The sequence below is a fragment of the Protomyctophum parallelum genome, assembly GCF_964188405.1.
Source record: "Protomyctophum parallelum genome assembly, chromosome: 22".
NCBI lineage: Eukaryota > Metazoa > Chordata > Actinopteri > Myctophiformes > Myctophidae > Protomyctophum > Protomyctophum parallelum.
Genome location: NC_139714.1, coordinates 12,050,537 through 12,076,958, shown reverse-complemented (window position 1 = coordinate 12,076,958; position 26,422 = coordinate 12,050,537). Strand labels below are relative to the sequence as shown.

The window sequence follows — 26,422 nt, the reverse complement described above, 5'->3', positions numbered from 1 at the left end:
GGGGGGGATTCTGAGAGATCCTTGGAATTGAGACATCCAGGAAAACATATATAAACATCCAGCATTTCTGAGAGGAAAGGGAAGGCTGCTCGCACGCACGACGAGGTTCAATGGACAATGGACACTACAGAGTGGACACTACAGAGTGGACACTACAGAGTGTAGTCGGGACAGATAAGTCCTAATGGACACTACAGAGTGTAGTCGGGACAGATGAGTCCTGTCGTTTCGTTCTCTTCTTCATATTATGAATTAACCGACAAAAAACAAGAACTAAAAGCACACCCACACACACACACAAGCTGTGAAACACACACACACACACACACACACCGATCTGTGAAACACACCAATGCAAACAGCGAGGCGTTAGTGTCAGTGCTGTGCGTGGAGGTGAAAAATAATGTAATATACATATTTATATACGGTGTATATATATATATATATATATATATATATATATATATATGGGATGCACCGATGTATCGGCCACATATCTGTATCAGCCGGTATTTGCCGCTATCGGTCAATATCGGTATCTGCAAATAAAACTGGCATTAGCCGATGGCAGTGTAGCGATATGTATCTGTAAGCATACATTGTGCGTTGGCTACATGAACAGTCTACCAAGCTGTAGATTCAGAACATTTATTTCTTGTATTGAAGATGTATTTGTTACCCTGGCACAAAAGGGGAAAATCAAAACAACAAAAACTAAATAAACATATATCGGTATAAATTCAGTATTTATACCGTTATATGTATGTATTATTTTAGCTACATTTTAAACATCTGTTTTTAGCTATATTTTAAACATCTGTATCGGCCAAGAACTTCCATATCGGTGCATCCCTAATATATATATATATATATATATATATATCCCTCCCCCAGTGGCTGTTGTGATGGAACAGTCCTTCCATGCAGAACTCACTACAATGGACCTTCTCATGTGGTAGCGAGGCTTGGACCAGTCCATATTCTGTCAGACAGGGGGGGATGAAATGGCGGGTTTAGTTTAGTGAGGTCCTGACAGTCATATCAAACAGAGAGTGAAAGCAGGATGATTTCAAAGGGAGAGGCTGGAGGAATGTTAAAAAGCGTTGAGTGTGAAGTGAACACGCTCAGGGATTGAGGGCTAGTCGCATTTTGGTCCACATATTTCAGCAGATTATTTTCAGATTACTACTTGTTAATTTAGATTATGAGTCTGAAAATGGGACGCACACGCAGATCCGACACACAAAGGTCCGACATGCGGAAACAACGGTCGGACATGCAGTCGAAAATGCGCTGCTCCTGTGCTTGCGGTTATAGTTAGGTTAGGGTTAGGGTCTAATGACAGTCGGACCAATAGTAAGTTGAAACTAAAGCCTGTACCCCTGAAAATAGCTTCTGGATGCTGCAGGACTCCTGGTGGTGGTCCTTGGACCCGAAACAATGCCCTAGGAATCTCCTACAATACGTTCTATTATAGCCACAATTAAATAGTCTAAAATCAGTGATAAAAATGTGAAATCACTATGAGATTTGAAAAATGTGATAAGGCTATCTATTCATTGGGGATAAAGGCAGAACAGGTTTGCCCACAATGCCTTGTTATTCTTTACTTTCAAGATGGCTTCAAGTCATGGTAAATGTTCAAAAGTAGTTTGACAGGTTCTGTCGATGAGGCATCATTGTGTGTGCGTGGCTGCGCGCGCATGTGTGTGTGTGTATACACATGTGACAGAGAAGATAAGCCCTGGGGAGACATGTTGCCAAACACATTGCTAACAATGCCGTCCTGTGTGCTCCCCGAATTACTCAACCTTTCCCCTAACAAACACTCTTTTTTTCCACAAACCAAGAATGAACCGTCCCAGTAAACCAGCTCTGTCTGCATCATCAGCCGCTATAAATCCGGAGAGCTGCAGGCTCACACACGCACCGCAACGTCTTTTGCTCTCCCTCTCTCTCTCTCTCTCTCTCTCTCAGACAGTTCGCCTCTCCTTGGGATTATCACATAAAACCCATATCGCTCTCCCCCTCCTATGCCACTCTCGAGACAACGCTTGGGTTGATTTACTTTTACGTCTTCTGGTGCCAAGCAATGGATGCACTAAAGACCGGCATGAAACTAGGCCGTAACTCCGGCAGACTGACAGGAGAAAAGCTATGAGCAATGGGAAAAAGCTCCCCTATTTTTTTGACATTTTTTATAAACCATTCAAATCCTCCTTTCTCTATACTCTAAAATGTTAGTACCCTCGCTACAAAGGTTTTTCAGCAGAGTGTGAAGCAAAACATATTTCCTGAGACATACAACGCGGCCCAGGGAGAAGTGTTGTGAACCTGTATATCGATGTTTTTGGTGCGCGACACATGACATGCGCAACTATAGCACATTATGCACATATAAATCAAGCAGCGGCTCCTTATCTACTATGCTATATACCTCTGCTAAATGCCTACATTGTATACCTCAAACTGGGGCCAATTCATAGGCATGCCCGGTCCGTGGTTGGACCGGAACCACTTCAGGTCTTCCTCAGTGTCCGAGGCGGATACCGTGTCCTCCAACGTGTGGTAGATTGTCTGGAATCTGTGGTGAAAGAAGAGAGACGACACACTTTGTTTGCCACTACGCTGAGTGTCTGACATCTCAAACATCTCTAGAAATAGTCACAGAAAGATGCTAGCTTCCAACGTTGTGGAACATATTTAGATGCATATCGGAATATTCAGACAGAACCTGCACTGTTATTGTAGGCTTAAATAGGCTTATATGGGGGAATTGACCCTTCTCTGTTGTTGCCTCTAAACAGTGGAATGACCTACGTAGGACTGTGTGAAATTGTGTGTTTTGGAAACGTTGGCCCAGACTCTTCCTCCTGGCTCCCCCTGACCGTGGAATGACCTCTGACCTTCCTCCATCAGTCAGGACATCTTGCACTTTTGTTATGTCCCTCTGGATAAGAGCATCTGCTAAATGCCTACATTCTCTGTCTGCAATGGACAGTGATCCCTGTTGCTGATTGGTTGGTTTGCGTCTATGTGTGGACTCTGTGTAGTGCCCGTTATGACGTGCGATTGGTGGTATACAGTACAGTTGAGGCTGAAACTGTCTTTTCTTTTTATTGTATTGGTAACATTTTCACCCAGTAAAACCGGGAAAACACCCGTGTCATTTTAGATTCGTCTCTGACATGCTGAAACCTCATGTCCAATACTATAGTTGTCCTGATCCGATCACGTGATCGGAAATCGGGGCCAATCACAAGATTTGGATCGGGAGCAAAAAAAAACATGATCGGGACATCCATAGTATCAATATTATATCCATAGTCATATTATTAGACTGGATATTGTCTGTGATTTTGGATATTGTACTATTGTACGATTGTGTTCTATGAAAATGATCGGATCGGGGCTTGTGGCTTTGCTACTTTTGATGCTTTTATGTGACGCTGTAGTGTGATACAAGTAAGGCACTCATTTATGGAAAAAACACAAATTATGGAGATAAAACGTTTCCGCCATCAACGATAATATACAGTACAGCATCATAGGATTGTCAGAAAACTTAACAGAGAAACAGTGTAAAAGATATAAATACATTTGATTTTATTTGACGTTTCAAGTTCAACGCATTGATTAACCACATACAACATTTCACCTGCAAAATGACATGGCCTAAAATAAGTATAGATTTGTAATAATTATCATATTAAACTATAGCTCATTTCTATCATTAAAATCGATGATCAAATTAACTGTCACACCCCTTGCGTGCGGTGCATGGCCACCGATTGGTGGAGAGTGGGCCACGTTCTTACTTGTGATTGGTGGAGAGGTCGAGGTGCTGCTTGACCTCCAGCAGCAGCTCTCTGAAGAAGTGCAGGCGTCCGTCTTCAAACTGCTGCCACTGCTCAAACACCTGCTCCATGTTCTCCATGTACTGAGGAGTCACCTTGTCCAGGTCCTCCAGGGACTTCTCATAACGCTCCTTACTCTGTAAACAAACACAAAAAACACAATTCATCGTCAGCTAAAATGTGTGATTGTGAAAATTTGTGACTACACGGACGTCCATCTGAAAAAGCCCCCAGGAGAGCGAGAGAGAGAGAGAGAAAGAGAGCGCGCACGCACACTCACACACAAACACACACACCACACATTTGAAATGTTTATTTATGTCCACATAGTACAGGAATACCTTGTACAAAAGACATAAACACTGCCAGTGCAGTTTGACAGTGGGAGAGCAGCCAGTTACAACGTGCATGGATGGCAAAGCATTGTTACATACAGCGCGCACACGCACACACACACACACAGTCACACACACACACACACAGGTCTTGTCTCTGGGTTTGCCTGGAGTGTTACCTTCTGAACTTCCTGCTGGCATTTCTCCACCTTGTCCTGGAGCTTCTTCAGGGCGTCTGCGTTGCTGTTCTCCAGTTTGCTGCTGTTCTCCCGGCTGCTCGCCAGCTTCTCCTCTTTGCAGGCCGAGTGGTACGCCTTCTTCGTCGTCTCCACCTGTGCGGGTCACACCAGTGGGTTCTCAAACGTTTTCCCAAGTCACCCCCGAATTAGCCTGGGGTCCACCATCTCAAGGTTTAAGGTTGTACTATAGTGTTACACATCTTGTAACTAACTAACCCTAACCCTAACCCAGGTACATAAGAGTAAAACGTATTTTGGTTTGGTTTCCTTGAGACAATGCTTCCAGTGTAGACAATAACAACAGTAGAATAGTAATACAAATAAAATTGAAAAACGAAAAATCTTAAAGAAAGGAAGTTTTTAATGTTCAACTTCACTGGTACTGGTACTCTCCTTCTTGATAGATTGTTTATGTACCTGACTGTACGTGGGAAGAAGCTTTTTTTTTTTGCAGTCTATTGCCTGAATATCGGAAAAGGTTTTTTTTCATGCAAAGAAAGGACATTTGACAGAAGGACCAGTCATATGACTGAGCAAGCTTTAAGACACTGCGAACAACAGAGTGAGGCTCTGCCAAGTGAATAAATAAAGTAGGATAAATAACTAGTTAAGAGGAGGGTGTGATTGTTCAAAGCTGTATACAAGTTATAAATGCAACAACAACAGTTTACCACTTTGTTATTGCTGAATTAAAATGACAGAACAGAGAGGAAGTGGGGAGGTGACCCTGGCTGTGACCCAAATCATTCACGTATTCACTACTCCTAAGTCCTTAGGGAGAAAGACATACAACAAGATGGCAATTAATGAACGGAGAGTGTCTGGGCAAGGTGGAAAAAGTTGGACTTCTTTTGCAGACATGGGCAGCAATCATAAGGCAGTTTGCAGTCTCCAAATGTGGTGATATTGGGCAGGGGTTGCCGAATTACACAGGTTAGATATATTAAGTTGTATTCAGACATCACCGCGGCAGTCCTTTCCCTTTGAGTGGTATTTTACAGTAATAATAAAGTAACCGTTTGACCTTTAGTAATGTATTAGCTGATTACAAATCTCTTAATCGCAATAGCAAAATGTTTGCATGTTTTTCTGGCCCGAAATAGAGATGATAGGGTCAATGTGGTTAAGAGTTTGTGGTTAAAACATAGTAGTGTAGTGAAGGTTTTGGTACATGTCATGGTGCTAGTGGTTAAAGCGTATTATATGGCTTGGTTGAATGCTTGATTCTGATTGGTCAATCGCTTAATTCAGCTGTGAGTTATCTCATTATAATGGCCGCTCCACTGTATAAAAGACATCTGCCTAATCAAACCCTCTGAGCACCAGCTGCGCGGCTGCGCCCCGTTTGATTTACTGCCGTTTCCAACATGACAGCCATGTAAACACACACACACACACACACACACACACACACACACACTAGTGACACATCATGTCATGACATTTACAGCTAAACATTGCTCGCAAAAATGTTTTTGGAAACATTTGAGCGAGAAATAGACGAAGCAGGACCCGAAAATGGATTCTATTTGATCAACTCACTTCCTTGTTTTCTGACAGTTCTGCAGCCCTGCAGCTGGCCAGATGCAGCCAGCGCGAACTTATGGAATACTTTTTTTGTTGTGTTTTGGGTCAATGTATTAATTTATGTTGGGTAGCCATGTAATAAGCGGGATAATATCTGGCTAGGTGGTCATTGTCGGGAAATAATTCACAGACAGGGAGTTTAACCACCGAGGCGAATATTATCCCTTACGTAGTTGTAGTGTAGTGAAGGTTTTGGGACATAGGCCATGTCATGGTGACACTGTAGTAGTTCTGTTTGTCATCTGGCTCAGGGCCTCCGCGGCAGCCGTGTGTCTGTTCTCTGTTGTGCCAATCATAAAGGCCTCTGATAGAGGGCACTTAGAGAACAGACAGAACCTTCTGTACAACACTTCATAGAACAGGCAGTGTGCGTGCGTGCGTGCGTGCGTGCGTGCGTGCGTGCGTGCGTGCGTGCGTGTGTGTGTGTTTGGTTGTTAGGATCATTTATCTGGTCCTCACAAGAGAAATGATTGCTTTATGTTTAAATTAAAACATACTTTTTAGTGTAAGGCTTAATGGATTGAGGTTAGGATTAATTTAGGTTTAGTCATTGAAATTGGAGTTATACCCGGTTTATCCTGGCTTTTTGGTTATTTCTGGCTTTAGTCTTGAGGTTAAAAACTGCTAAACGTTTTTTAGTAATGGCAGTCATACAATCAGAGTCCTAAACAATGTTGACGTCCTCACAAGTATAGCAATACTAGTGTACTGTACAGACGTGTGTGTACTGTGTATTATTGACTGTGTGCCAACGTCAATTAGCGTCACCTACTTGTTTTCTAGAACAATTCATTAGCCCGTTTCCCCACTGGGCCTCTTCGTCTCATAAATCACTAAATCACTATGGCTACAAAAACTGGACCAGCGTGTTTGTGTGTGTGTGTGTGTGTGTGGAACAACACTAGGAAGTCACCATCTCCCAGTGACTTCGCTCACAGGAAGTGTGGCAGAGAGACAGGAAGTCACAGAATGTCAAAGAGCTACCCGTGTGCACTGCACACATACTACGTGTGTATGTGTGTGTGTGTGTGTGTGTGTGTGTGTGTGTTCACTTCTCGCATGTGCGCACATACATACATACACATGTACGTCACACATCTGGTAAACATGCTGCTAAAGGGAAAGGAACTGGTCGGAATAACGTGTCCCTTCCACGCGCTACGTCCAACCGGTGAAACTCCCTCCTGTCAGGTGAAAAAAAGCAGCTTGGACTCCTCATGCATAGAAGGAAGCATGAGGTCAACCCGTTGCATTCCATGGGATGGCAGGGGCACTAGCGCCCAGAGAGAGAGAGAGAGAGAGAGAGATGAGTGGGAATCTGAAGAAGTTGAGGGATTGATATTGAGGAAGTTATTGCACAGACAATACGTTGATTTGTAGGACTAGGAATACTAGAATGCAGAACCTAAGTAAAACGGTGCCGAAACCTAACCCTATTCCTAAACTTAACAACCCCAATAAAATTATGCCTAACCCTAAAGACATTTCTAACCTTATTTTTAGGTTAAACAAATACAAAGAATACAAGAACCGTCCCACCAAGCGGTCGGCGTGAGGTCGGCGGAAAAAAACGAGGGCGGGGGGGGGGGGGTGTTTTAAGGCAAGCATTTGATTGTAGAATATAGTTTTGTGTTTGAGTTACTGTTGATTGTGTTATTTATGTTTAGTGCCTTTTGCAAATAGGAATCATGGAATATGACAAATCGGCCACCCCAACACACTTAACCCATTCTGACCGGGCACCCATTTTGGTGTTAGCATCACGTTATGCTTTAGCTATTGAAAAATAGCAGATCTACAAGCTCATATCGCGCCACCGAGTGGCGCGATACGAGCTTGTAGGTCTGCTATTTTTTGAAAAATCTAAGAACGACTGACATTTTTAGAATCTGATCTCGGGTCAGAATGGGTTCATCAGACCGGTGTGTGTGCGGTGGAAACCTTCGTATGAATCTGATCTCAGGTCAGAATGGGTTAAATGTGACTTTTGTCTCCGACAGGTGCTACAGGGAAATGGTGTGCTGGTTTGGCACAGCATGATGTTTGGTTTGGGCTGGTTATATTTAGGTTGTCGAGCACATTTCTGCCCTGCCACCCACTTCCTATCCTTGACAAGGTTCCACATGCTAGCATAGCATACCACTGCTGCCTGACTGAGGAACAGATACCACCCGGCCACCACTCTGAACATCCAACCCAGCTGTGGTTGTTGAAAGCCCTATTCTGGGGCAGACGTTTGCTGAAAATAGCCAATAAGAAAATGGAGTACCACCTAAGAAAATATTTGGCTCTACATGTATGTACCACCATAAAAAACAAAATTTATTATGTATTTATTTAGTTAAAATACAGGAGCCCGTTTTGTTCCATTCCTAAGCCAATAATGCTGCAGCTCTGACAAAACTCAGTTCTAATCACCAATCAGCACAACTGATGATATTTCTAATGTGATTAATCCGTCCTCAAATGTTCTATTAGCTAGGTGTGCAGTCATGCCCATTTCAGCACGGCTGGATATAATCTACTACTACTATAATAAACTACCTGTAGTAATATAAATACTGGTGTAGATGAGGTGTAAGTGTGTGAGTGTGAGTGTGCTATGTGTGGTGTGTGGTGTGTGGTGTCTGGTGTGTGTGCACGCGTAGCATCATCAAAGCTGACCTCTCGGAGCTTCTTGGCCCAGGGTTTCTGTGCTTTGCGGAAGCAGTCGTCGGCCTCCTTGGTCTCCTTGAAGCCTCCGATCATCTGCTTGTGGAAGGAGTCCTTCTGCCAGTTCTTGGCCTTCTCATAGTCCTCGCCCATGAGCGACGCCTTCACCTCCATGTGCAGCTCGCTCACCTTCTCCGCCTCCGTGCACAGGGCGGACCACGCTGTCTCCAACGAGCCGTACTGCGGACCTGCAAAGTAGGCATAATAAAACAGTTAAGAGTTAAGACTCATTAAAATCTGGAACGCATCTGTGACACCATAGCTTTCTAACCAGTTTAAACTGGACCCCAGGACGACTAGAGGCTCAGTCATGTGTCTCTAATGGGGATCCTTCAATAAACATAAATATAAACGTAAATCATTATTTTAAACTTTGACTATTGAAAAATAGCAGGTCTACAAGCTCATAGCGCCGCACTGAATGAAGCTTGTAGATCTGCTAAAAAATGTTACCGTGAAAATGAGTGCAAATCTTTGAATATAATATTCTTTCACAGAGATGCGATGGGCATCTCTATGCCCAAATATATATAATTGTGGGGCTCCTTGATATGGACATATTTGAGAACCACTGATATAGAAACACACACACAAGTATAATGTACATACACATTACACACACACACACGTATAATGTACATACACGTTTTTTTTTTTTTTTTTCAGAAAACTGTTTGGATTTAAGACATTCATTTTGAAGAATCGACCTCAGGTCTTAATGGGTTAATCGAACTAATTGATTTAAATGATTTCGAAATATCTGTTATCATGAACTTGATACAATAAATAGTTAATAATGTTCACAACATCGAGATGCGCTGTGAGCTTGTAAGTCAGCTTTTTGGGGGTTGTTTTTGCATAAAACTGTTGAGGTATAAAGAAATGCTTACAGTAAATGGTTAATCAATGCGTGGATATAAAAATTTCACTTCCCAAAATTCTGTGACAAGGAATTTATATATAGAAAGGCACTATAAAGACCTCACATCGAGCAAAAGAAAAATCCACCATACACAATTGTATTAAATATTTCAGATATCCATAGATATGCATAGTTTAAAGTTATTTCACACTTCCATTTCAAGTAGTGACTTATAGTAGTGTATAGTAGTATAGTATAGTAGTATAGTAGTGATCATGGCGGTGCAGCCAGAGTCCCAGTCTGCCTACAGAGCATGTCAGCTGTAGAAGTTGAACAAAAGTCACAGAGTAATGAGGGATGTGGGTTTGTGCACACACGTGCACTTTGTACAGGTTAGTGTGCAATTTGGGGAAGTGGAGAGGCGTGCCTGTAAACACACAGACAGACAGCCTTGGGTCAGTGACTCCACCCATGTGTTCTGCTCTGTGGTGTGAACTTGTGAAGGTGCTTCAGGTCAGACACCACTAATCACCTGTTACCAACTCCCCTCCCACTGACTCAGCTAAAGGTTGTATTGAGCTGGTGTGAGAAAACCAAGGCTCGGATTAGAGGCCTGACCGATGCCAGATGCCGGGTCAGATGCCCATCCTAGACCACAGGGGTGGCAGTGGCTCAGGGTAGAGTGGCCGGTAGAACAGCCGGATGGGAACCGCGGGCTCCCCCAGAGTTGGTGTCAAAGTGTCATTGAGCAAGACCCTGAACCCCTAATTGCTCCTGATGAGTAGGTTGCATGTTTCCCCCACCATCGGTGTGTGAATGGGTGAATGTAATGCACACAATCTATTTAAAGCGCTTTGGATTAAAGCGCTATATAAATTAACTATTAACTATTAAACTATTGTAATAAAATTTAAACATTTTATTTTATTAAGATTTTCTAAAACATAAAATTCAAAAATATCTGATCTACAAGCTCACAACGCTGACATCCCAGTGTTGAAACAATGGATTCAAGTTGTCAGTCGCCGCAACAGATTTCAGTCTTTTCAATTCCATAGAGTCCAACATGTGGCCAACTCTTGGCTTGCGGATTATTTATATTTAGCTGTGATGCTAAAACATAATAATATAAGTAACCCCTCCTAAAAAAAACTACTTTTCCCACATGGCAATGTTAGAGTCAAGGTGCTTCAGCTCACGGCCTCACGGCCACTAATGATCTGTTAGCAAAACTTAGCTGACTCAGCTAAAAGTTCTTCCCCCCAAAAATGATCGTCTCCTACCAACTGAACCTGTTTAGAAGCCAGGGGAAACCTTGTGCTATACATGGATTCATCCAAGCACTCATTGCCGGGTGACAACTGTCAAAACACATGCTGTGCTTCTGACACATCTGGTCAGCTGTTGCTTAGTTGCTGTTGTTTAATATTATCTTGGTGTTCACATAAGCCAAATACATTAGCTGTCATCAAACAATTTAGCGTAAACCACATTAGCTGTCATCAAACAATTTAGTGTAAACCACATTAGCTGTCATAAAACAATTTAGTGTCAACTACGTTAGCTGTCAAACAATTTAGTGTAAACTACGTTAGCTGTCATCAAACAATTTAGTGTAAACCACATTAGCTGTCATAAAACAATTTAGTGTCAACTACGTTAGCTGTAATCAAACAATTTAGTAGTGGGTCTAGGAGAGAGAAGTCCGCAAGATAATTTCCCAGGATTGCCAAAAGGCATATTTTTATATCCTTAACAACTACAGGATATTATATGTAGCAAAGCCAACAGCAGATGTACAAGGCTTTTTTATTTGGTACTATCTAGGGCAGTGGTTCCCAAAGTGGGGATGTATAGCCAGGGGGTCAGTGCTGCAGAGTGTCTGTGACTGTGACCAGCTGATGGTCGTTGACGCTATTGATGCATCAAGGAAGGCATGTTTCTGCACTGTTAAATAGGTCTACATCTATTCTAAGATAGCATCTTAAATAAATGTTGTGAAAATGTGTTGTGACTTTGATTGAAAAGTTTTAATACAAATAGTTCCAATGGCATCTAAATGTAAGGTTGCAAATATGCTTATCGGTGTTGCGAGGATGAGGGGGTGCCTGGGAAAAATTATTCCCCCCCAAGGGGTACCTGGGCCAAAAAAAGGTTTGGGAACCCCTGATCTAGGGAACAGAATATAAGTTTAAATGGAGATGAAATGAAACCATCTTTGAGTCTGTGTGCGTGTGCGTGCATAGCCTACCTTTGTCTATGAGTTGTCTCCAGCGCTTGGCCCACTCTGTGAGCTGCTGTGCGTAGGATTTCTCGATGCGTGCGCGCTCGTGCAGGCAGCTCATCAGGTCATTGCACAGGCGGTTGCCATCGTCCACGCGCTTCACCGTCCGCTTGTAATTACCCACCTGACAGACAGACATACAAGGAAACACAGACCGACGGATAGACAGACAAGAAAGAACAGATGTTAGCGTTGGCAAAGTAAATAAAGTGTGTGTGTGCGTGTGCGTGTGTGACTGTGTGTGTGTGTGTCTGACTGTTCTACCTCCCAGAAGCTGTCACTGGAGACGTCGATCATGGAGCCATCACAGGAGCCTGACATTGTTGTTGCCCTATGTTACCCTGAGACTGTAGGGCCTGGGAAGAGAGGAAACACACACACACACACACACACACACACACACACACACACGAGAGAGAGAGAGTCCATATTAAATGCCTGGCACAACAAAACAAACACATGATGACATAGTACCTTCCAGGATACACCTCATACCAAATTACCTCACCAGAGGACTTTAAGGGTGTGTTCGGAAATGTGTCACAGAGCGCTCCGATATACGTTTTGTATCATTCATTCATTCATTCATAACATTCATTAATTGCATCTCATGCATGTGGGTTTCCCGTCTGTCTTTTGAAATCAGAACATGTTTATTTTATTTTTGTAGTATGTTATACCGTTAGGCAACACATATTTGGAAAATACCTGATCCATAAGCTCACAATGTGTTGCATGAACACTTGTATATCAAAAAAAACAGTTTTGTTGATATACAAACATTTTAGAAGACTCTTATTTGATTTATCAGAGAGGTAATCGACAGAACGATCACCAATAATTTAACTGCTATAGTTGCAAACCCAACAAGAAACGAATGACGATTTTGCTCTGACGTTTGAAGGACAAGATTATCACATCTCACTGTGCTCCGTCATGTCTCACTATCTTGTTACGGTAGAGTCGCGTCGGAGCAGTCGGACGCACAGCTGGCTGTCACATATCACTGCACAGTGTTACTGCTGGACGCTAATGACGGCTAACATTTCTGTTGTGTAGTTATACTGCTGACGATGTGACGGATCATGTAATGTGAATACTAGGGATGCATCAATTACGTCAACGCACAACAGGTGCATACTAGTTACACCTAGCTCTCGGAGTCCTATAAGTTTAACTCGGGCCAGGTGTGACCTCTTCAATCGGCACACCGCTTATGTGTGTGTGCAAAGATTATTATTCATTTATAAAGATGGGCGATCTTCATTGGAGCCGTGACTAGAGGCGAAATGGTACACAAAGCCTACAAATGGTCTCCTAAATAAGGTAGGCTTGGTTTGCTTCTCCCCGACCTTCCCACCAACCTCCCTCTCCCAGGCTGACAACAACACTGACGACGGAAATCAGTCCCCATCAACCAAGAGTCTAAGACAGTTATGGAAAATTATATTATTATTATCCATTCATTTCACGTTATAATATTCACATATTGTCATCTTAAATATGGGGCCAGAGCCCCCTAAGTGTCGTCCGTCACATTGCAGATGGACAGAGAGACTCTTCCGGACTCTCAAATCTCACTAGAGTTTGTTGCTGGGATAACGAAACGTCGATAACAAAGTAGATTTTCTCCTGATTTGTCAGAAGCCATTTTAGTATGAATATCTTGTAAATATTGTGTGCCTTGTGATGATTGGGTCCAGTATTTAGTTCAGTGACCATGGAGTTAAGGAATGGTTCAGAAGCTGTGTTCACGTTCACTCTCCCATTGGAAATGAATAGACTCCATCCAACATTCTTCCTGTCTCCTAATAATGTGCATATTTGGACCCTCTTGGCGTGTGCGTGCGCAACACATGCGCACCTCCCCCCCACCCCACACACACACACACACACACAGCACTTGACCCAGTCTTGTTTTGTGTGTGAATATTTCATTCTCACATCTTGGGAATCCATAAAATACAGGGATGTATTGGTGACTTGGGACCAAAAGGAGACAAATATATTTCCCTTGACAGAAGACAAAGGAAATGATCAATGCACGACACACACCCGGCCAGGCCCCTTGCCCCCTTCCCATGACGCTTGCTGCATTCTGGTTAGGGGTGAACAAGGTGAGCAAGAGGGAGGTATGAGCAGGGAAAAAGAGAGTGGGTCACGGATAGGGCTGTGAATCTTTGGGTGTCCCACGATTCGATTCCGATTCTTAGGGTCACGATTCCATTCAAAATCGTTTTTTTTTTTTTTTTTTTAAGATATTTTTTTGCGGCTTACGCCTTTATTGATTTTTTAAGGGATAGAAAGTAGGCTGACAGGAAACGGGAGAGAGATGGGGGGATGACATGCGGTAAAGGCCGTGTCGGGTCCGGGAGTCGAACCCGCGGCACACCGCAACTGGATCACCAGTCCGGTGCCCAGACCGTTACGCTACGGCCTGGGACAAAATCGATTTTTTTAAAAGCATTTTTTTTCCCCCAGATTCAAAATGATTCTCTATTCAAAATGATTCTCGATTCAATACTACAATACAATACAGCTGTGCTGAACTGAAGTGACTAGTATACTGTGAAAATGACTGAAGACATGATGTTTACTGTGATTAGGGTAAGCTTACATTTCATATCACAAACACCATGTAGTGAAAACTCCTGTAACTGCAACCAGATTTTTGGAAATTATGAATCGATTTTGAATCGTTCATAACGGGAATCACGATTTCGAATCAATTTCCTTTGACACCCCTCGTCGGACAAATTTTTATGGGTCCCTTACTTTTTTTTGCTTAGTTAAAACATTTTGTGACATTACAAAAAAGAAAAAATCCAAAACATTTGTGTCATTTATTTAATAAATAAAAGAAGAAGAAAATTCCATAAATTGGAAGACGTATAGTGAAAATAGCCGATCTACAAGCTCACAACTTGGGTCCCGGGGGGGGGAATGTATAATTGAATTTCTCTTTTGGGTCACGGGCTAAAAGGTTTGGGAACCACGCCATTTAGTCATGGAAAGGTCTGGGAACCCCTGCACTAAACGGCTGAGCTACCAGGCTCCCTGATGCTGCTTCATGTTCAACCATCACGATCACGTGTTGAAAACATATACAGGGCAGGCTATAGGCAACCTTATCTTCTCATTAGATCATTCTGCAGAACTGGGACTGCTGCCACGGATCACAACCATATCAGGCAGAAAACACACCAGTGAGAAAAAATTGTTCAGGAGAGTAAGAGAGAGAGACAGACAGAGATTGTGTTTGTGTGTGCGTTGTTGAAAAAGATCTTTTGATAATGTAGAGTAGACAGCAGGTGGGAGTTTCTATCGTGTCCAATGCATGCACGCACACACAGTCACGCACACACACAGACAGTGTGCTGGCTGCCAAGGCCTTGGTGTGATGTGTGTATCATTGAGAGAGAGAGAGAGAGAGAGAGAGAGAGAGAGAGAGAGAGAGACAGAGACAGAGACAGAGACAGAGACAGAGACAGAGACAGAGACAGAGAGAAAGCAAGACGGAGACATGACAGAGAAGAACAGACATCGATAAAGCGAGACAGAGATACACAGAAAGATAGACAGAGAGAGAGAGAAAGAGAGTGAGACAGAGTGAGAGAACCATCCAGAGTCACACAGCGAGGCGCTTCCGTTTCTTTTGGACGATCAGCGCAGCGGAACACACAGACATCGCTCTGTCTGCCCTCCTCTCCTCTCCTCCTCCTCCCTTGGAAGCCTCCTCTTCTATTCATCCCGTCGTTCATTCCTCTCCTCATCCTCTCCTCTCCTCTCCTCTCCACACTGACTGGGCTGTTTCGACTGCTTGTTTGACTCACAGACCATTTATGCGGCTTAAGACTGTGCTGTGTGTGTGTGTGTAGTGTATGTGAGTGTCTGTATGTATGTGTGTGTGTGTGTGTGTGCGTAGTAAGTTTGAGTGTGTGTGTGTGTGCGCGCGTGTGTGTGTGTGTTGGCTCTGGCGGTCAGTAGCCCCATACAGGCCATACATGCCCTCGAGGGCAGGGCTTTGACAGAGGGATGCATTGTGGGCAACAACAACTGACACAAACAAACAGCGAGACAAGCGTCTCTTTTGTGCGTTTCATCTTAACGGCGTTCTGAAAAGGAATAACCCCAAACGAACGCTAACAATATGTTCACAAGCGAGTCACACGCGCTGCAAATGGACTCGGGCAGAGGGCGCTCAAGAATAACATACTGGATTATCACTGTTTATCTTATCCGATATATTCCACTGTTGGGGATGTTAACAATGAATCAAAAATTCTGCGGTTCTATCATCGGGCGGTTTTCTGTGAATGTAATGCTGTCTGCACACACACGTGGCAGAGGAACGCACATGTGGGCCGGTTTAAAAAAAGTCCCCCCCCCATCTTGGTGGTAGCCACAGAAACGTCTCTGCTTTTGCATCTGGTGTGACAGACAAGACAAGACAGTGCACTTTTCATATGATTTTATTCCTCACACAAAGATGCCATTACCTAAATGGTCAAATAAATATTTGATTAAGGAATAAAATATGCCTTTTGTATTCTTTCTGTATATCGGGTCACCACCCACGCACTTGAGCGTGGAGAGGGGCAGTTGAGTGCAACGTACAACACCCCCCCCCTCCCCCCTTCACATGGACATGACATAAATTCATGAATGGATTTACACAGGGACATGACTATGTACCACTATGGACATTATTATTGTTGTTATTTATACATAGACTTGTTGTTTTAGCCCATTCTGACCTGAGATCAGATTCATACGAGGTTTCCGCCGGACACACACTGGTCCTGATGAACCCATTCTGACCTGAGATCAGATTCTAAAAATGTCAGTCGTTCTTCGATTTTTCAAAAATAGCAGACCTACAAGCTCGTATCGCGCCACTCGGTGGCGCGATATGAGCTTGTAGATCTGCTATTTTTAAATAGCTAAAGCATAACATGATGCTGACACCAAAATGGGTGCCCGGTCAGAATGGGTTAGGGTTGGAAGTGTTTTAAATGGTAGATTTTATTTTGAGCTTTTAGTCCTCTTGTCCCGTTTTACTGCTCACTTCTGTGGGGCTGACCTTCACTGCATTTTAAAGATACTACTTTTTTGAGTGGTGCAACCACTCCAAGGAACAGCAATGTCCGTGTTCACCTATGTGTTGGTTCACCTATGTATGTGTTCATGAGCACCAGTATGACTGACTACCAGTAGGGGCGCTGTTGTGCCAGAAACGGAGAGAGAGAGATAGTATTAGTGCTGCACTGTTGCCTGCTAATGAGAGAGAGAGAGAGGAGAGGAGGGGGGAGAGAGGGGAGTTGCACCACTCAGTTCACACGGGTGTGATTTTAAATATGTATGTGACAAATAAAGATTGATTGATATCAGCAAAATGTAGATTTTTATTTTAGACATTGAGGGAACACACACATGCATTATCGTTTCCTCGTGTCCCTCGCCTCTCTTCCACCTGTCCACATTCTTCATCCATTCAGTCATCACTGCTATAGCGCCTGTGTGCCAATATCTCCTGTAAACACCGGCTTCTCCACATCAAACATTCATTAAATAGACAGAGTACATGTGAAGCCACAACAAACCCAGTTCACACAGTAACGCATTGTGCTACAAACTGAGATAAGCGTTTCACCTTGAAACCAATCTTATAGCCTCTGATATTTCTGTATCAGTCTCTCTGTGTCCCTTTATTCCTATATATGGAGTTCTGTGTCAGGCATGCCCAAATATGGAGTGTTGTGATGTCAGAACAGACCAGCTCCATATATGGAGCATGGGCAGGGTGGCGGGGCCCTGTGCAGAGCCCGGGCAGAGGCCTTTTGTGGAGGTTCTGGACAACCATGGGTCCGACCAACTCGACACCGGTCACTGCACTCCCTGTGGGTGTGTGGAACGTGTGTGTCGATATTGAAGTTGGTGGGCGAGAAGAAGTTAAAGGTGGCGTCGTGGCGAGCAAGATGGGGTCTTTCATCAACTTCCCTTGCCTAGTGTGGCCATTGAACAGAAAGAAAGGCTCCTTACTTTAGGCCAGCAGCTCGCACACAAGACCCAATCCATATCACTAACAAGTGAGCATTCCCTTGACAGGACTCTCTCTCTCTCTCTCTGCCAGGTCTGACGTAAGCAACAGCCAATGAGAACTAAACACCTGCATATCTCAACGTCAGTGTGTGACTGCCGACGGACATAGCTTGACCCTCAAGTGTAAACAATGCCTGGACTTTTTAGACTACAGTTAAAAAGTCCACTCACTACTCTGTCAACCTACAGAACATGTGACGACAAAGTTAAGTCTATATGTGCTCCATGGACTGGACAAACAAGACTTAAAAGTAGAAAAGGAGGCATTGAGGCAACAAGTTTAAGCTCTTATTATATTATCAGGGTGCAAGTACAAAATCGACAACGTTTCGATGTTTCAGTTACATCGTCAGGTCACTTAAAAGTAGTATGGGGAATGGGGATACAAAGACTCAAGTAGTTTCATGATCATTTACAACTGCTGAATGGATGTGATTAGTGATACGTTTTAGTTAAACATAAAGTAATTGCAGGAGTGTTCGTTCAGTAACATCCCTGGGTCTCCCCACATCTCTTCAGATCTTTACTAAACAGAAAATGACTAAAAGACGCCATGATGACGTGGCCAGAAATCCTCATATATTTGCTTCTAGATCTGAAAACAGAACAGACAGCTTGTGCGGCCGGGGGACACTCACACACATCACGGATGTTGACTGGTGTTTACAGTAGCCAATGGGACGGGGTTATCACGTGACGGTGACAGCATGTTGTGCTCTCTCTCTCCACTCGTGGGAACGACGGGCAGAAAGTACTCGTTGTGCAGAATTCCCCATTTCAACTTTTCAAATGTACAAAGATCTTTAAAAAATAGCCGATCTACAAGCTCACAATGCGTCACATCGCAGTAGTGTACTGTAGTGGAGTAAAAGTACAATATTTGACTCTGAGTAGAAGTAAAAGTACTGGAAATACTCAAAGTAGAAATACCTCCAAATTGTACTTAGTTAGTACATAGTTACACCAGTGGTTTATAACTTGACAATACTCAATATATTACATTTTGAAAAATACGAATGCAATGTAAATATTTCATTGGACTAATACGACCCAAGGCGCAGGTTAAAGTAATCAAAATTCAAAAATATTCAAACCTGACCTGAAAACCTGAAAATAATAATAATGTGAAATACAATGCCAGCTAACAAATGCAGAAACTGTATATGCAGTATAGGTCCAGAGAAGCACACAAAATAACTGATTAAAAACAGATTTTTACGTCATAACCCCTTTAAGCTAAATATGAGGGAACACTGACTCTCACATGCACTGACTGCATGAGAGCAAAGCCTCAATCACTGTGCACATGTTTCCGCACCATTACACAAACTGAAGACATTTTCTGTCCATTCTTGGCTGAATGTACATTCTTGCAGCACATGGCCGGTTGATTATGTAATCAAATAACAGCAGCAATATCCATCTCAGGTCTGATTAGTGAGTGTGCCAAGCATTCAGGAATTCAGCACTGACACACAAGATCTAACTGTAGCCTCAAGATAAAACTAAACGCTGGCATACACACTAGCACAGAACAAGACCTGGCTTAAAGCCTGCGTCAGACTCTAGTAAATAGGAAAATCACCCGAACTGAAGAAGAGGGCTATTACAGGCTTGCCCTGCCATGTTGAGAAATGCCAGACACGGCAATGCAAGCTAGCTCCCCACCATATGTTCTGTATCCAACAGTAAATGTTTTGCTACAACTTTGACTGGGGGGAAAAACACACACAAATCTGCGACTACGTTTGCTGTGACCTTCAGGTCAAACTTACTGCAGTGTTTCGCAACAGAGTAAGGCTTTATGGAGCAACGATAATTGAGAGAATTAATTTGCTGATTAACATACATGGGTGGATGGAGATCAAGTGATGAGCTGCATATAAATGTCGAGAGCAGCTGCACAGGAAACAGAGAGAGAGAGAGAGAGGGGGGGGGGGGGGATGGAGAGAGAGAGAGGCAGGCCCAAGGAGAAAGACAGATAGCAAGAAGACACAGTGATAAGCCAGTCGTTTATTGAAAGCACATGAGCAGAGTGCTGTCTCTCTGTGTGTGCTGTGTTGAGATGGAGAAGACTTGAGTCATGATCGAACTGCAGACACATGAGACACCACCTTTACAACAGCTGACTGGGGCCAGGGACTAGGAGAGACAACAGCTGGGGCCAGGGACTAGGAGAGACAGCTCATGGGGCCAGGGACTAGGAGAGACAACAGCTGGGGCCAGGGACTAGGAGAGACAACAGCTGGGGCCAGGGACTAGGAGAGACAACAGCTGGGGCCAGGGACTAGGAGAGACAACAGCTGGGGCCAGGGACTAGGAGAGACAACAGCTGGGGCCAGGGACTAGGAGAGACAACAGCTGGGGCCAGGGACTAGGAGAGACAACAGCTGGGGCCAGGGACTAGGAGAGACAACAGATGGGACTAGGAGAGACAACAGCTGGGGCCAGGGAGGGACTATCCCATTGAGGGAGAGACCAGATTATACAAATGTCTTCTAAATCATGACAGTTTTTTGAAAACACCTATGTCTCTATATCAGTGGTTCTCTAACAATTTCATGTCAAGGAACGACGACCCCAACAATTATATGAAATTGGTCCACCAACCCCCATCTGACAATATGTTATGTTGTTCCAGGGACCCCCCCCAGAAGCAAAGATATGAGTTACAAACACTGTGAAAGACGATTGACACACATTTTCACAAGCTCGTAGCTCAGCACTCTGTGCCTCGATACAACATGCTTGTAGATCTGCAATTTTTCAGCTAACAGCTAAACAAATAATGTTGAAGTGGTTAAAAGCTAAGGCGACACAGATGCGTTCCAGATCTTAATGGGCTTGGAGAGACAAGGCACTGGAGAAGGGATCTGAGGACCAGGCACAGCATGCAACATGTCTGGCCTCCACTTAACAGTTAACACTTAACCACTTACAACCCTGTATACTTCATTGACCGGAGTCCCCCAGGGGGCCCCTTTCTGCCTCTTTCTTATATTATTTGACAAATTATTTTTAATAGTATACCGGTAGTATAGTTTGTTTTCTTTTGGTATTGAAAAGGTATTTTAAGTCCTTAAAAGTATCCCTGGCTAATAAAACAAATGTGCCTTAAATGGAATATATGAAATGCTTTGTTTAATGTATTAAGACATATTTGTCTTATTGGCCAGGGATGATTGTCACTTTCATCTGGGGACCCGCCCCAAAATCATGTGGGGGGGTGGTGGTACAGACAGACTCACAGGTTGAGAAGCACTGATGTAGTTGACAGGAGAGCTCTGGAACAGGAAGCCTTGTATGGGGAGGGAGGCGCACACACGGAGACACGCGCACACACAGCGAGACCACACACACACACACACACACACACACACACACACACACACACACACACAGCTGACGTTCACAGTCATGTCTGGCTTCCTTTGAGCTGTTTGTTGGAGTTGTAAAAATACCATGAGAGGGCAAGGGATAGTCTGTCTGTGTGTGAGTGTGTGTGTGCGTGCGGTGCGCGTGTGTGTATGAAAGAGAGACAGACAGAGCGAGATGAAGGTCTGACATAGAACCTTGTGCCTTTATTGATGGGGGGGTGAGACGCTGCGACGCAGCAAAGGTCGTAGGGATCAGGACTCGAACCCGAGCTTTCTATTAGACATACAGTTAATTACAGGAAACTGGTAGAGAGTACGGGAGTGACATGCAGCAATTAGTACACCCGGCCTGACTGGGAGACGATAAAGGGATTCGCTCGCTGCCAGGCATTCGAGCCCATGGGGTAAAGTAGGTGCCCTATCCATTCGACTGGCCAAGCTGATTTATAAACTTCATCATAGGACAGTCAGCGTCCTAAATAATTAATAATTAATCAGCCTCAGAGTTATCAGACTCATCAGTCATCAAAGGAAGCAGCCCAATTACTTGCTAATATGGCTGCTGTCTGCATAGAAAGTGTTGTTGGGACGCTAGGATTCATGTGATTAAATAGTTATGGCCCATAGATTAATCATGAATAGACAGGAAATAAAGCACAGTTCTTCTTCCATAGATTCAGAACACACATTGCTGGATGGCACCGACTTGATGTTGCGGCGAGAATTACACCTAAGTGAGCTGAACAGACGTAGTGTGGGTGGCTAGCTACTGGCTATAGAAGTGAGTACTGTTACTGTAGCAGAAGTACTTAAGTTATATGTGCCAATATTAGCATTTTGCATTATTCCATGTCTGTATTCTTTGACAGTATTGAAAATTACCATGCCTTCAGGATTCCTAAATACTAGGGTAGGGGCGGGTAAAAAAATTAATCATTTCGAATTAGAATCACGATTCTCTTTATAGACTATTCAAAATCTATTCATAATTTCTAAAACAAAATTTCAGTTAGTTACAGAGTTTTTACTATATGGTGTTTGTGATATGAAATGTAAGCTTACCATAAATAATCACTGTGAACATTATCATGTCTTCAGTCACTTCAGTTCAGCACAGCTGAGGTGTGTGCGTGTGCGCGTGCGTGCGTGTGTGTGTGTGTGTGTGCGTGTCACTGTCATGCAGCTGACCCTTGTTGACACTTACTTACATCAAGTTACATCAAGGCAATGATGTTGTGTTTCTGCATCAAATAGAACTACACCTAATCTAAGATAGCATCATAGCCAATACTTTTTACACAACCCTCTCTGGTATTACATATATTGTTACTGGGCTAGACTTGGTTGTTAAAGTCCAAAACAACCATAGAACAAATATGAATTGGAATTGAATCGTGAGATAGCAGTAGATTAGATTCACAGCCCTACTAAATACTTATTACCTTGTTGCTACTGCCCAAGTCTACACCAGCCCTCCCGGTCGCACACTTGCAACACTGCTGTGAAATGTGGCAGATCACAGCAAGCAGAGTCACCCTGCGAGGCGATGTGTCATATTTCTCTCTCATGTTAAATCAGGAGATGACATAGTCGTCCTGACTCAGGCTCGGTATTCAGGTTACAGTGACTATTACAGTGATAGTTATCCCTCGCTGGGAACAACTTCAGAATTGTGTGAGTGTCTACTGTATAGTACAGCAGCAGTCGTTTTCAACCAGTGGTCCTTGAGGGGGTTCCAGGTGGTCCCCAGCTAAATGATAGAGAGTTGGTAACCAAATGGACCCTTGTAGATCATTAACTCTTGAGAGTTAAACGGGTACGAGTAACAAATGGGTTCTCGGGTGGAATACAGGAAAACGGTGCCGTTGCATAACGTGCAAGCTGAAAAAATACTCCCGCTATGTCAATGGCATAATAAGCACATGAAAATCGCTTATCTGCCTTGGAGGTGACTTTTCCCATTATCCATTTCCTTCTTTTGTTTCAAACAGGGCTTGGAGCTCTCTCTCTTTGGCAGAGAGTGCAGCTGAGCCGGACGGTCTAGGCCTACAGCAGCGCTACCTCGGCTCACTGTGTGGGACATTAATACTAAATCCCTACAGAGTCCTGTGGAATAAAACATAGATCGTTGCTGTCAGGCAGAAAGCCCCCCCATCTCCATGTTCTAACTTTTTCTTCTGTAAAACGAAAGCCCTACTTGATCATAACACAGAGAGCGTCACATAAAAAAATATCAGATCCACAAGCTCAAAATGCATTTTGAGCTTGTTGTGGCTCTGCTACTTTTTAATTTGAAAGTTAACCCTGGAAAAGTAACAAGTTTTGGACATGAGGTTTCCACCCGACAGAGACGATATACTGTACACACACACAAGAAGCTTCAGGGTCAGAAAGAATGTTTCCATGGCAATCAAGGTTCATGGAAGTTGACTTTGTTGGCCGGCCCGCCCGTGGATCACCTCTGCCCTCTCTCTGCTCGGCTCTGGGTTGGACAGCTGCACGCCAAAACGCAGTCAGAGCCTCACGTGCACTGAACGGGCTGATCGGACCCCTCCTCCTCGCTCCCACCCATCCTTGCTGTACAGTGTAAATAACAGCAGTGCTTCCCAAACAGTGGGTCGGGGACACATTTGTGGGTCAAATCACGACTTGAGTAAAACAAATCACACCCGTGTGAAGTGAGGGGCGCTCTTATCATCGTACATCATCATGACATAAAATAGACACTATGATGTAGAATTCTCCATTCATTGTCAATGGGAATTTATTGTTTGTTTAAGGCGAAGTTTGTGGACGGTAACTAAAAGCTGGATGTAGGAGGGGCTAGCGCCTATCGCCCCTAAAAATATATATATATTTGTGTGCACTTGTAGATCTGCTCTTTTCAGTTCACTACTTTGGTCACGGGCAAACGTCTAATATCTCTTTTGGGTCTCGACATGAAAAGTTTGGAAACAACGGCACTAGAGTGTTGGCTCTCTACGTGGGGTCTTACTCTGGGGAGGACCTCCAGGGGTCCTTGAGGGGGCTCCAGACTCAGAGGGTCCGCAGCTAAACCAGTGATGCAGGTCTGTTTGCTTTTCCATTTTTGTAAACTCTCACTCCAATTAGTTAAAGGGTTAGTTAGAGGGTTTTGCAGTGTTAAGATTGGGGTCCCAGAAATTAATTTGTAACAAATGGGGGTCTGATAATGCATATCAAATTGGTGGTCCTTGAAATTGAAAAAAACATAAAATAAAAAATAGAATAGAATAGAATAGAATCATTGCTGTGTGTAGTGTGTGTACCGAGTCAGTGTCATCAAAATCATCATGTGTCAACAAATCATACTAGGCTGCAACACTCCAAAAAAAGACAATGAATGAATGAATAAATCCATCAATACTGTATCAGCCTGGGAACGTAACCAGCCAATGCACAGGCAGCCCTGCCCCTCCAACAAAAAGAAAACTAAAAACACTGGTCCATAGCCAGGCAAAAACAATAGGTTTTGTTCCATTCTTTCAGGCAATAATATCCCGCTGGAACCACCGGCGAGGGGGAGAGCTACATAATGGAGGGAAATACTGCGTTTACGTGACAGGGAGAGAGAGGGAGACCCTGACGTCACCCTCAGGCAAATTCTACACTGTTTCCTGTGGAACTCCATCTGTCTGTTCACATTCACACAGAACAGCCTGGACCAAGTCAATGAAAAGAGAAGCAGTACAGCAGAATATATCCCATGATGAGTGTGAAACTATTACCCACCCCAATGTGCATGCACACAGCGCTCACACACACACGTGTCACAGTCACACACACACACACACACACACACACACACACACACACACACACACACACACACACACACACACACACACACACACACACACACACACACACACACACACACACACACACACACACACACACACACACACACACACACACACACACACACACACACAGGTCATGTGTTATTCCTGTGTCTACAGTTTATTCTAGATACATGCGCATGGGCGCTTCTCGGATATTATGACGATGGGAGAGAGAGAACAGCCTGGAGGGGAACTGTCTGTGGATGGATACTGGTACATTTTGGGGATCAGACCAACTTCCTTCCAGCACTGCTATTCTAAATTATAATATAAAACATAATGAGTGCAAAGTCTGATGCATTAGAAAACAAAGTTCCTATTCATTGTAATGGGACTCAAGGGATTATGTCTAAAGCGTCTCTCCTGATTTTAAGACTTTCGGCCTTCTGTATTCCAGTTTAAGGGGAGACTGTTGTCAGAGACACAAACTTAAAAGGATATGACACCACTCAGAGGTAGACAATTCAGTTTTAGGTCGGATTAGCCTACATCTCCTAAACTGATTCGAGTACAGTCTTTGAGCCTCGCTCTAAATACAGAACAGCTCCTGAAAGCCTAAATTGGACTGCCCATGCTAAGTTTAGCTCATGTCTGTGACGGACGGCGAAACCAGTTCACATTGTCCCGTAGAGAAGAAACAACCAGTTCACAGCAATACGAGACAGAAACAGTAATGAACCATTTTCACACAGCCAGTGCCGCTTTACCTTAAAAACCCTACGCTTTCTCAAAGACTTAACCCATTCTGTACGGGAACCCCTTTTGGTGTTTTAACTATTGAAAAATTGCAGATCTACAAGCTCATAGCACGCCACCGAGTGGTGCGCTTAGCGCTACGAGCTTGTAGGTCTGCTATTTTTTTTAAATCGTGAAAATGCGGCACAACTATTCTTTCAGAAGACTTTAGTTTGTTTTTTGCGTCAGGCCTAAATGGGTTTAACAACGGGGTGTACCTATGCCCGACTTGGTTGCTAAGCATACCAAATCCACTACCTTCTGGGCAATCACAATGAACTTAATGAAATTCCACTGACTCACACATTCCATTTCATGACTATGATTTCTTCACGATTGACTAATAACTATCCGTTATGTCTGGAGAAGACATTCAGAAGTCGCTACTTACTTTCCTAACTCCACCACTACTATACTGTGAGCAAAAGCCTGATGTCTTCATTGCAGGGTACTTCAGTTCACACACATC

At 43.6% G+C, this 26,422-nt stretch overlaps 1 protein-coding gene across 3 annotated transcripts in view; it reads right to left on the bottom strand.

Annotated features, from left to right (window-relative positions):
* The window catches only part of pacsin2 (protein kinase C and casein kinase substrate in neurons 2), a 39,917-nt gene that overhangs the window by 11,907 nt on the left and 1,588 nt on the right, over positions 1-26,422 (bottom strand). For 2 of the 3 annotated variants that reach the window (XM_083758107.1, XM_083758109.1), the window contains exons 2-8: positions 12,141-12,232; positions 11,844-12,000; positions 8,683-8,918; positions 4,372-4,524; positions 3,819-3,994; positions 2,464-2,584; positions 935-982 (exon numbers count right to left, since the gene is read on the bottom strand). In XM_083758107.1, coding sequence (XP_083614233.1) covers positions 935-982; positions 2,464-2,584; positions 3,819-3,994; positions 4,372-4,524; positions 8,683-8,918; positions 11,844-12,000; positions 12,141-12,197 — 948 coding nt within the window. In that variant the 5' untranslated portion in view covers positions 12,198-12,232. The remainder of the gene's footprint in view (positions 1-934; positions 983-2,463; positions 2,585-3,818; positions 3,995-4,371; positions 4,525-8,682; positions 8,919-11,843; positions 12,001-12,140; positions 12,233-26,422) is intronic. The other variant, XM_083758108.1, reaches the window with a different exon arrangement.